We start from the raw sequence: 12,654 nt of genomic DNA, 5'->3' as shown, positions 1-12,654 counted from the left end.
AAAAACCATTAATAAATAAAAGATTTTTGCTTAATTGAATGTAGGAAAAATACTGTAAAACTTCAAATGTATAAGCTTGCTTTGAGAATGTATTGTATAGCAATATGAAGTATTAAGGTTTTTGTAGACTGTGTAAGGATAATTGCTTCCATTTACTGTGGATACTTTTCCGCTGTCAAAAACCAATACCCAGTTATTCTCCACATTACCAATAAGGTACAAATTTCCCATCAGTTGGGTCATGCTGACATTTCTTCCAGGGTTACTCTTAAACAAGTCTAAAACACAAAGTCTGAGGGCCTTGTGAGTAAAGAACTACGCAGTATCAAATGAGACTGAGCTGCAGATGGGAAATTCTGCTGTCTTGATTTTCGCAGAGGTAAAATTTGCAATGCACTTGCATTTCGGAAGTGATGAGCAACCTTGATTATTTCTTATTAACTGGTGAGTGCTTCAAGATTTTCTGAAAAAAAATGAAGGCTAAATTATTGCACTAAGCTTCTTTTGATCTAGTCTAAGAGAAGTTCCTCAGATGATGCAAACCCCAAAGCTCTCTTAATGTAAATGTAACTAGCTGAGCAGGACTTGAAGGCCCTTTTCTTACAACCAAGAAGTGCAAAAAGGCCTCAGTATAAATAAAAATAGTTCCATGTGATCAAATCCTTGTATAAGTGAATTCATGAGAAGTTTTGACACTGATTTCAGTACGGTAAAAAATCTACGTGGCGTGGCTACATGCACATATAAGCTCTGTCATCAAACACAGTAAGGTTCTGAGTTTTTTTCTTTTTGGTGAGTATGAAAGAAAAATCAGTTTTACCATTACTACACACACACACACGCACGCACACACACACAAGTATATATTATATGTATGTCGTATTCTTTTTATGAGTGGTTCTCAACAAATTCAGCAGATGGTTAAAATTTCCACAAGAATTCCTAAAAAAATTAAGTAACTATATAATTTAAAGAGAACTTCAACTTTATGTAAAATATTAAAAGGGTGGTGGGGCTTTTTTTAAGTTTTCAAGTTACTTAAATGAAAACTCTTGCTGATCTGGTTAGTTTGATGACAGACAACAGTTTGTCATCTGAAGTGAGTCACCTTTACCTTCTGCAGTACAATACCCTAATACAGATTAATAATTCATACCCATTATTTGGAAAGAGCCAAGATGAAAACATGCACAACTACACTTGTAATTTTTACCATGGTATTTTTAGGATTTACTTGAAAATGCATGTCTGCACATCAGTCCTGTAAGGATTCCTGGATGCTATAACAGCAGAAGACAAGTGGGAAACAAAGCCTTTCTCTTTTGAGAGAATTAACTTTAAGAGTGGAGATCCAGATTATTAATGTTTAGTGATCACTTAAAACACAATGCAAACATTAATCACAGCTGATGTAAGTAAAAGCTAAATACACTCTCAGGATCTTTCAGATTTTCTATGCTGTACATTTAAAGACAAGTTATCAATGGCATGAATCTTCAGCATTTAAAATGCATTTTGTGGGTCTGTCCTTATTCTGATGTTTGAACGCAATTCAGACTCTTTACTCGCCCTTCCCTTGGCATGGCTGGAAATTTCACCTGTGTTCACACACCCAGCAGTTACTCTTTATGCTTTGAAGCTCCATGAGGTACATTCACCTCCTGTTTACTTTGTCTTCACCCAGTATTTGCTTCTCCTGAACAGCGACCACCAACGCTGATGAATTCTTGAGGCTTTCTAGGGTGGGCATCCAGCCACCTGGCACGTGACAGAGACCACATGTTGCTGTACACACGACCTTTGCCAGGTATAAACACAGCTCCCTATAAGTAAAAGGCTAGAACATAGGTCCATGGCATGACTTTGCTTTCAAGTTTTATATACAATATTGAAGAGTATGTTAGCTGTATCCATTTCTGCATTTTCTGTCAGTTCAGAGAACTCCATCTGAAGACACCAAGGTAAGGTAGAGGACACAGAACTTAAATTAAGGATGTACAGGTATTTATGACTTTTAGTGATTACATATGGAGACATTTGAAAGATGCTTTTTGTTCAGGATATGTACTTTGTTTGCCAGAGTCAGCTGCAAGTACTAACGCAACTAAAACTCCTCAAATGCCACACAAGGTAGGTATTCACATAAGATACAGTCCTGCTAAGCACACACTCTTCTTGTTGTTCAATTCAGTGTTGGTTTCACAGTGACAAATTGTCCTCATTTCTGTATCATGTCTATGGAGTCATGGGCAGCAACAACAGATGCAGACTCAGTCTGTCACTCCAGAAGGAATACGAATGTGTTTAAAGGTGCTTCATTTATGAAGCGAACATGGAACTGTTACCTGCCTGAAGAGAAAAACATAAATTATAATTTTGCTGATTAGTTTTCCTCTCTGTATTACTAAACACTAGAACTTTTCACAAACATAAAACATAGATATTTTTCCTTATGTTTCTGGCAATAGTTAAGTTCAACAACACTTGCATAGACACTCCTTTATTCTGAAAGAAAAAAATATTTTTACAAGATGTGCTTTCCTGTCCAAGAACACACTTGCCTGCAAAAGTTCATTGATGTAATCTGTGGTGATGAAACAACTCTCATGGTTTTACAGAACTGTTATGTTTGTGCATTTTGGTATCTGGGCAATCTCTGGCAGGAAACTTCCCATTGAAGTCGTCTGGACATACCAATATCACACTGAGTTTATATCTTTGGAAAAATCAAATGACTTGTCCAGTGCAGTGATGATTTTCTTTCTCATTGAGCAGAACAAAGCAGTTAAGGAGACTGGAAATCTCTCAAGCTGTAGCTAACTTGATCACAATGGACAGCCTGGAATACACCTGAGAGTGACTGCTACAGGATGAACTGCAAAACCCAGATTGCCTGTTATACTCTTATGCTGCTTTTTCCCCTCATGATATAAAACAGGGGTCCTCAAACGTTTTAACCAGGGGCCCGGCGCGCGGATGCAGTGGCAGGCAGTCATCTGCGGCTGCTTGGTTTCCCCCCCAACCCCGGGCAGGGGGGTTCTGTAAATACCGGGGGCCTGACTGAGGACCCTGGGGGGTCGTGTCCAGCCCGTGGGCCATAGTTTGAGGACCCTTGATATAAAATGAAGCATTCAGTGATGCCTGAATCTTCCAGACCCTTGCCAGAGATGCTGTGAGTTAAGTACAACACAACTCCTGTGGTATGAACTCCCTTGCCAGAGACATGCACCATTCTGTAGAGGACAGCTGGGACCGAGAAAGCTCACTTGCCTTTGCTGCTCACTCTTACATACTAAAGCAAGAATGATGTATCTGATAAGGCTACAGAGACTGCAGACTGTGCTGAGTAAGCAACAATTTATAGAAGCTCAGCTTTACTTGGCCTGTTCTCTTACACTCATTAGTTTAAGGATTGTGTTTTTTAGGTCACTCTGCATTGAAGCAGTTGTAGGACAACAGCTGAAGACTTCTCTGCATCAGCTCTCATGCCAAAAAGGAGAAGCAGTAGCTGCCCTTCATTTTGAAATTCTGGCATATTTCATTTTGTAACATTCAGGTTAAAAGTCAAATGCTTAAATTAATGATACAGGATTAATTACATTAACTACTGAAGACCTTAAGTACAAATTAAGCCCACTGAAAAGTTTTAATTTTTTTCCATCATAAGGACCCTGAATCACTTTTTATTTCAGCAGCCAAAAGTTATTAAGCATCTGGTAAGACCCTCAACTGTAACAACTTACCAATACATGAAACAGTAACAGTGTTGAGGGAGAAAAAGCAACAGCTACACTTGTAGATGTTCCTTTTCTTTTTGCTGCAACATACTGGGGGAAAAAAAAAAAAAAAAAAAAAAGTCTTTATTACTACAATGCTAGTGTTTCAAAGAAATAGAATGGAAGGGTTTATCAGTTAGTTACAATAAAGGGAAACTCAAAGTATTAGATTTTATGTTTGCTATTAGGCCTTTCTAGTTAAAGAAGAATATTACAAATTTCTCAGGGAGGAGGGCAAAAAAAAGCCTACGCCATATATTTAAGAAGATGTCTGATGGAGAACGTAACCTGTTTAAATTTCCTGTTAAAGGCCATCTCCTGCATTTAACTGTTTCCTCTTCCCTCTTTCCTATTTTTCTTCCTATATGGCAATGTTTTATATGTCCTGTGAAGTTAAAAGGAAGATGTATGTTCCATTTCACAAGTTTTAATTTAATACCTGTGAGGATGAGGTGCAGGATGAGTTATTTGTAGCAACTTATACTTGGTGAATACAGTGTCTTCCATTCTATGTACTGTACAAGAAAATTTCTTTTAAAGAAAGTATTATTCTAGAAGGTTTAAATACAGAACATTTCAGGTCCTGTGACCAAACTGATGGGTCAGAGTCACCTATTTCTGCCTTCAACAGCAGGCAGCACCAGGCATTTCACAGTGTGAGAAGCCTATAGAGTAAGATGTGTCCTTCTGCCATCTGCATCAGATCTTTCCCTTAATCCCTCACAGTTAAAATTTGACCAAACACCCTGAAATGTAAGGTTAAATAATACTCTCAAATGCTTTAGCATGAATTATTCTGTCTTAAAATATGCTGAAGTGCTTTTCTGAATTTCAGACTTTGCCCAAGTCATGTCCAAGAAACTTTGAATGTCTTCAACAATTTCTAAGGTATATTTGATTGACTGAGTTACCCAGAATTTTTTCTGTGTAAAAATCAGATAAAGTAGTGTTTAAGTATGCAGTGAGTGGTGAATCATATCAGGACTACCTTAAGAAGTTATTAGAATTTGAATGAGTTCTCATTAACTTTCTATGAACATTAAAAAAGGCCCAGAAAACAGATGCTTATATACACATACCCTGGGGAATGTAAAAAAGTGAAAGAACATAAAAAATATCAATGTAGAAAATATTTAGAAGGATTTAGGAGCACAGCCAGGAAGACACTGTTTTCTATTTATTAACATAATATCAGCCTAGCTTTACACCATACAGCAAATACCAAAATTAACTTTTTTTTGTTGCTTCCCCTAAAGGACTCAGCAATCCTTTCTCATAGTGGGAGTAAGGACAGACAAAGCAAAGGTAATGGCTCTTTAATCACATTTTGTACACAGAAATCTCCTCCATATAAATTTTTATACTCAAACTAGAAGCTTATTTAAAGGACACACCTTAAGCAATAATTTGACATCTACAGGATGACCTTGTGTTTGAGTTTTTCTGTTTGTCTCAGAGCTAGAGAGAAACCTTCAGGAAGTAGCTCTCAAAGATACACTTGTACATAAGAATATGAAGTGAAACAATATACCTTATCTCATTTTCCTCTTGACAGTCATGACACTGTGTAGTTTCATCACTTTCTGGTCTGGATTTGGGATGTGTTTTCTAGGAAGAAAATGCATTACATATAAATACTGTAAAGCCTGCATTAAGAACTCCCTAAACATATGTTGTATATTTCAGTTTGCTTCAGATTTTCAGTATCAAAATCATCTTGCAACATGTAGGCCAAATCTTGTCCTCCAACATACATTTACTACTGGTATAATTTTACTATCAAAGCCTTTGTATTGTAGGCAGGGGCACAAGGGGCAAAACCAAAATAATCCTCTTCTCAAGATACAATAGGAGAACTGGCAAATTGGGGCAATCCTATGTTTTTAATTTCCAATTAGACAGCTATCATGCTGATTAGACAGAATTTGCACTTTGGTGGTGGAATTCAAGCATGTGACAATATAAAATTTACGTTTGCATGCCACAGTTCAGTGAAGATCAAAAGAGACATCTCGCTTTCAAATGCAGAATGGTTCTGTTTTCCCTGCCTCCCCATAGCTACAAAATGTACTATCCCTATGTAAACAAATGTAATTCTTACCTTCCAGTATATGGCTCCCAAAATAAAGCCAATAAGAAGAGACAGCAATGATGTCAGTGCTATGCTGATCCCTTGCAGGCTGGAGCTGCTAATGAAGCCAAGTGCCTCTTCTGTAATTACAGATGTTCTTGTTAGCTAAGACAGATTTATAGCAGAAAACTATCTTCAGGGCAACACTACTAGCAAGAGCGCTTTTATGCACTACCTGCATAAGAGCAATGTAGATAGCATAAAAGATACTTCAAAGTGCTGTGTACATGAGGTGCACTTCATACAAAACCTCACAGGAAAATTTTGACTACAGGGAAGCTCCTCCCATTTCTGAAATAGCTGTGTTGAAGAGCCCCAACACTAATTCTCTTTTCAACATTTCTACAGAATTTTTTTTCTTGCCTGCACTTCAAAATTTTCCGTTTATCAATTTTTGAAGGTCTTCTTTTGTAACATAGTAATTCTTTGGAAGACAATACATGTGTCACTTTGTGCATTCACTTAAATTCCATGAGAGACATCCCACTGACTGCAGATAGACGCTTTGCCTTGCCATCAACGGACGACTAGCTATGAGGCCTCTTGAGGGAGATTATAACAAAATAAGCCTGACCACACTTCTAATGATTGCCTGGAAAGGTCGCACTGACTTCAGTAAGATCAAATCCTTGTACCTTGCAGTCTAGCTGTGTGTTATTATGTTGCAACTATTTCTTGCTAGCTTTTTACATTTTATACGGAAGAGCCCCGATCCTAGTCTTTTATGTACACAAACAATTCCATTCCGCTCACAGGAAGCTGTACACATGCTGTGACTAAAATGCATTTAATTTTAGTTATTTAATCCAGTTATTTAATCAGAACCAGGATGTGAAAAGTCCTACAGAGTCGCCCTGGGATCCACCTTCTGAAATGCAAAGTGAGCCACAGGAGACTGCTGGTTTAGACACCATCCACCCAGTTTTGGTTCATCTCAAGATTTGGTGTCTGCAACTCAAATGGTGGGTGTATGTCAGATTCCAGGAAAAGAACCAGCAGTAAGCACTGGAAAAGTGTAGATGATTAGATACAGAAATGAAAATGGACTGATAGCATCAGAAATTTGTGTATCTCATGCAAACAGCAAATGTCTAAGCACACACAGTATGATATACTGTGTCAAGTAATGTGTATTTAGTATATTACTAAACAGCCCCTAAGAAAACACTTTAGAAAGAAGCATTCTCATAATTAACTAGCAATTCATTTTCAACTCAGGTTTTCTGGTTTGACATTTTTACACAAATTCAGCTGTTTTCTAGAGTCACAATAGACAGAACTAAAAAGTAAAACAAAAATTATGTAACATATACTCATACACTACATATATCTCTGCATCTCATACACTGTTTACAAACTCTAGGTTCTGACTTCAGGGGCTTGAATTTTACTTAGAGCTGGTAGACTCAGCACACTAAAAGGAAACATTGGTCATGCAGAACTGACGCTATCTTACCACGAAAGAAATTTGTCTACAGATAAAGGCAAGATAGCAAAGTTCTACAGACGTGAACATCAGCTGAAAAGAGAGGCTATTGATTAGTCTGCCTCTCTCTCCTCAGACATTAAAGCCAAGAGCAGAAATTCACTGGAGGAGCATATTTTTTCTCCAGCTCTCCATCCCAGATTAGGCATAGAGGAGGCTTGCTTGCAGAAATTATTTTCATGTAATCTGGACAAACTCAAGTGGGGTACAGCCAGCCTGAACATCTAAATAAAAAAATTATTGCTATTACTTAATCTGATCTGTGTTCTCAGCATATTCTCAGAAGAAAATTCCTACATTGCTCTTGTGCTGTAGTCAGGAAAAGTGCAACATCGATTTGACTAATACCATTAGCCATTCTTCCCAGTGACAGACCACAGAGTTATACAACTGATTTATGTACATCCTATGAGGATCATCATGTTTTCTGGATTCTGCCCTGCAAACTTCAAAAATAAATGGAAATGTGACATAAAAATAATAATTAAAAAGTCTTCAGGTCACATATAGAGCATAATTTATTTGATAACGTGTTACAGTGGAGTGTAAAACCTCAAAAATCCTCTGCCTACTCTGCAATGCTGTGCGGCATGTCATGGCAAGCATGCTGATTTTTACATGAACTTCTAGAGACATGATCTATATGCAGGGTGATCAGTGACAGTCTAGCACCCTCATTTTTATTGTTATTTTTCACGATCTTTAGGGAGTCTTAGACAACAGAAGGGTTCCCTTTACAATACGGTACCTAAAAGTGGAAAAATCTGATTTCTGAGAAGGTATCTCCAATGTGGATGCTTTCTTCAGCATCTATGAAGAACTGAAAGGAATGCATAATTTAGCTTTCTATGTGGGGACCCGCAACCCAGGGACAGAGCCTAAATATAGTCAAATTGTGACACTTCCCCTAGCCTACTTGTGAAAAATGACAACAGACTTTTTTCATAACTTGATAGTGTATGAATTAATTTGAAAGCTAAGTAGCCCACAGGTACCTTAAAAAGTAAACAACAGATTATTTAATTTCACTTTCAAGTTCAGAAAAAAAGTATCTTGAAAAGTCTGTGCCTTTTATTTATAGTAACATCTAAAATAGAACAGGTTGGAGAATTTTCAGTCTGGACAACCTCCTGGGCACCTATGTCCTAACAAAGAAAAGGGAGATAATGAAAGCAACCTGGCTGCCAATAGGTTTTTATGCCTTCCATAGGACCTTTTCTTCTGTTAGAAACATTAGAGCTGTACACAGAAAGGTTCTCACTCCCAATAGTTGTAAAGGCAGAGTAGAAGGAATAGGAGGAACCAGGTGTGTCAGGAACTTTCTGAACTCCTTGAGCAATGCCAGAGGAACTGCTGGTTTTGCAGTTAGTGTATTATTCACTTAAAATAGACTCTATCCAGTAAGGTGCAAAAGAGGAGTGGAAGCAGGCCAGCACCTCTCAGAACTCTCTACTCTGCACCTTGTGGAAGATCCTCTAAGGAAATGAGCTCATCAGATGTTGATTTATGTATAGTCTTCGTGGACTTTGGGATGTTAAACTGTGAACACAATATATTTACATTAAAAGCCACAGAGCTACACAATGAAGTTATTGAGTTGCTCTCCACCTTGAGCCATGTGTGTAGGTTTAGCAACCAATTATGATTCAAAGCACTGACTCCATTTTTTTTTCCATATATGTCTCAAAAGAATTTTCAGTTTACCTCTGCTCAGCTCCAACACAATTACCACAAGATCTTATCTAAAAAAATGCAGAGCAGCTCTCACCTATTCATTAGGGTTTTCCATTAACTATGAAGTTGGAAAAAGGAACAAAGGCACAGAAGGGAACGCTAACTGCATTAAGCCATGGGTGAACATTTTCAAATTGTTGTGCAATTACTAAATTAAACCTTGGCATTCTTTGCTTAATTAAAAAAGGAGACCTTCTTTCTAAAAACAGTTACAGAAATCTCTGTTTACACATTCTTTGAGCTGTTCAGTACTGAATAATAAAGCTAAATTATTGTGAGGAAATTATAGGCAAAAATGCAATAAAGTAACACTCAACTTTCTGTGAAAATATAAATGATACTATGCCATTAAATGGAGTGAGAAGTGTTAGTAACAGATAGTAAGTTCTAGTAAGTTCAAGCTTTAATTGGAGCAACATGAGATTCATCTCATGGTGAAAAAAAGAGGCTACTATATGTTGTTTGGTGCAACCACTGTAAGAAAAGATCAGGACTCAAGACTTCTTATCCTGACACTTGTTATTTACATAGGAACCATCTCATCTGAATTCTCTAGACTATGCATGGTATAATGATCCAGACAAACATCAATAAGACTGGGACATAAACAGTTAATAGGAATTTAAATTGGACTACAGTCATGCAACACAAAGAAGAAAACAAACCAGCCTAAATAAATTGGAGGTAGGAGTGGGAGTGTTTTGAGAATTTTATGGGGGAAAAGATGGAGTGGGAACATGCCACAGATATATATTCAGTGTTACAAGGATGAAAACAACACTATTGTCATTCAAGAAAAGTTAGAATGAGATACTTGTTCTCTTTTACATTTAGTTGGGATAAGATCCTTGGTGTAGATCTACTCTATTATAGTAGTTTAATTTTATTGTCATGTAATAACAATGAAGTCATGAAATATGACTCTTTGAACAGCTGTAGCAACAACATGAAAAAAAACGTAATTTAGCTAACTGATATTAATACACAATTTCTGTGATAATTATTTAACAAATTATTTTATCAGATGATGTACTTCAGGTTTGCCTAATTTGAATTTAGAATTAAGCACAGTTCAAGTCATCTGACTGTACAGACTTTATTAATAGATTCAAAATGTATTATTAATCTGGAGGGGTTCTTCTGCAAACAGTGAATACTTCTAAAAGGTCTAGAAACCATTAATTTTAAATAGCTCAATTTAAAACTGTGTAAAATTAAAGAGGGTCATTTAAAAAAAAAATTGCAGTAGTTTGTGTTTGAAGAAGCTTTTTTCAGATTTTCCTTCTTCTCCAAATGTTTTCCTTTTGCTATTTGAATCTAGGGGTGCTGTTTTCAGAACAGTACTGAAGCCACCAGTCAAGGTCCCCTGTGCTGGGGAGTCTGCACACAGGAAGTAATAAAGTTTATTCCATGTTGTTTCTTGCAAAAAGGTGGAGATTAAGCAAAAAAGAAAACTTTCTCAGCAATTAAGCCAAGACAAAACTAAAATCAGTACTGAAGACCGTTTTTAGTAAGACAGAGATGCCAATAAAGATGCCACAAGTCTCTCCCTGCAAAGAAACCTCCAAATAACGAAAGTGCAACCAGTCAGCATCCAATGTCCAACTTAATGTGATTTAATCTGATTATCAGTTCAAACTGTCCTTAGCACCAGACAGGCAGTCCTCATGTCATTTGTACGTAAGGCTGTTAACTGATATCCAATTTTCCAGTAAATTGCTTAACTGAACGCTAATCAGTTAAAACACACCTGTACAGCATATGGCCAGCCAAGCAATTTCTTTGACTTACTGCATTATTTTAATTAGGCTTTTTTCCTATGTGATTATCAGTTCCAGTTATAAAACAAGATTAATAAACCCACTTCTGTACTCCCCTCCACAGTACAGACACAGGTGCCACACTTCGCTGCGCTCCCTGGCCTCCCTCCTGTTACTGTACTGGGTCAAACTCCTTTCATCTGAACTGCTTCTGTAATCCATCTGTCTTTCTTTTGGCTCCTTGATCCATTCCCATTGCTTCAGGCTGCAGCTGAGTTTTCTTCCTCTAGCAGTGACAGCAAAAATTATCACATGTTGAGACCTGAGACAGATAGGTATGCACTCTTTAGCCCCCTCCTGGTGCCTCATAATTGGCCTTGGGCTCATCAGGCTATTTACAGCCAGCTCTGTGACCTCTTGGCAAGGAATTTATGGCAGTGAGACTTTTCTTTTCTGGAGAGGCAGGCTGGCAGCAGGACTTGAAGGTGGATTTTGTTCCAACCTTCTACTCAGATGATTCTGGGGAATGATGACTTAAGACCTTATCCTAATTAGAAAGCAATCAGGAAGGGCTTCAAATCTGGCAGCAGCTGTGAGCCAACTCGGAGATAACGTGTGTGGTGATAAAACCCCAGAGAATAACTAGATTACACATTCCAAGAAAAGGAGGGTGAGAAAAACCTCAATCTTAGTAGTATCTGTACCACCATCAGGAGTTACCGTTGTGGCCACCAGGCTACATCAGGCTGATTTCTTGCCCATGTTTTCTTAAGCACAAGGAGTACCAGCCTCACACTTCATCATCACACATTTAGTTAACATGGAGGCTTGTGAAGTGAAAGGGGGAAATTGTGAAAGAGATACATATTGTCAACCTGATGCGTCCAGCAAACAGCAAAATGGGAAATAACAACACGGTTAGGCTTCAATCACCATTTAAGGAACCTCTAAGGAAAATCCCCTTCTTTTGTTCACGTGGAAAGCTCCAGAGGGTATTCACCTTGTTGTACACATGCCACTAAAAGCCCCTGAAACTTCAAAAAGCTGTTTCTCTTCATCTCAGATTCCTATACCCCTTCTGACCCCCTGACGGGAAATGTTGAGGCTCTTACAGCAACAATTCTGGGCTCTCTTATCTGTCAGTGGCCAGTCAGGTAACACACTGACCAAGAGAGATGAGAAACACGGAGGTGGCCCACCAGAGAGAATATTACAGCCTGGCAGAAGTGTAGTGACTTTGTCCTTGACCTCAGCTGAGAGCATGCTGACCGCGGGAGCTGGCCCTACTGTGACCACAGCAAGCAAATGTGGAGACTGTCTTCAGGTTTGGTGTCAAGCTTGGGTTTGACAAAACACAATGTACAGACAATCTCCTTGTCCACGTGAGTACCCTCAACTCAGTTTAGGATAGCTATTCTGTTCATTTGGAGCAACTTCCTTTTCTGAGAGTTCAAACGAGGTGTCTGGGACAGCCAAGTCTGCTGAGGCTGTATGACTAGCGAGACCTCATGACAGCCAAAACGAAGAGACTTGCCCTCTTCAAATTGTAGAGAGCTGTCACATCACTGTAACTTGATAGCGTCTCTAAATTTTGATTAGATAAGTTCATTGCATTTCAGTATGACAGCTGAGAAACACATGGTACACCATCAGGCACAAGTAACTTCCCATTAATTTGCACAATTAATGACATTCTTTTCCTCTGCGCTCTTGTAACAGCCAGCTACCAGAACAAAATGGAGACACATATATTAATTCAATCACTTG

The 12,654-nt window shown here is 38.1% G+C and overlaps 1 protein-coding gene across 2 annotated transcripts in view; it reads right to left on the bottom strand.

The window, feature by feature from the left end:
* Positions 1–574: 574 nt before the first annotated feature.
* The window catches only part of KITLG (KIT ligand), a 55,125-nt gene continuing 43,045 nt past the window's right edge, over positions 575–12,654 (bottom strand). For both annotated transcript variants that reach the window (XM_056341342.1, XM_056341341.1), the window contains 4 exons: positions 5,878–5,987; positions 5,308–5,384; positions 3,744–3,827; positions 575–2,349 (listed from right to left, as the gene is read on the bottom strand). In XM_056341342.1, the coding sequence (XP_056197317.1) occupies positions 3,788–3,827; positions 5,308–5,384; positions 5,878–5,987 (227 nt within the window). In that variant the 3' untranslated portion in view covers positions 575–2,349; positions 3,744–3,787. The remainder of the gene's footprint in view (positions 2,350–3,743; positions 3,828–5,307; positions 5,385–5,877; positions 5,988–12,654) is intronic.

The sequence above is a fragment of the Falco biarmicus genome, chromosome 5 (genome assembly GCF_023638135.1).
Source record: "Falco biarmicus isolate bFalBia1 chromosome 5, bFalBia1.pri, whole genome shotgun sequence".
NCBI classification, from domain to species: Eukaryota; Metazoa; Chordata; class Aves; order Falconiformes; family Falconidae; genus Falco; species Falco biarmicus.
Note: the sequence above shows the minus strand (reverse complement) of the source record. Positions and strands in the feature narration are given on the sequence as shown.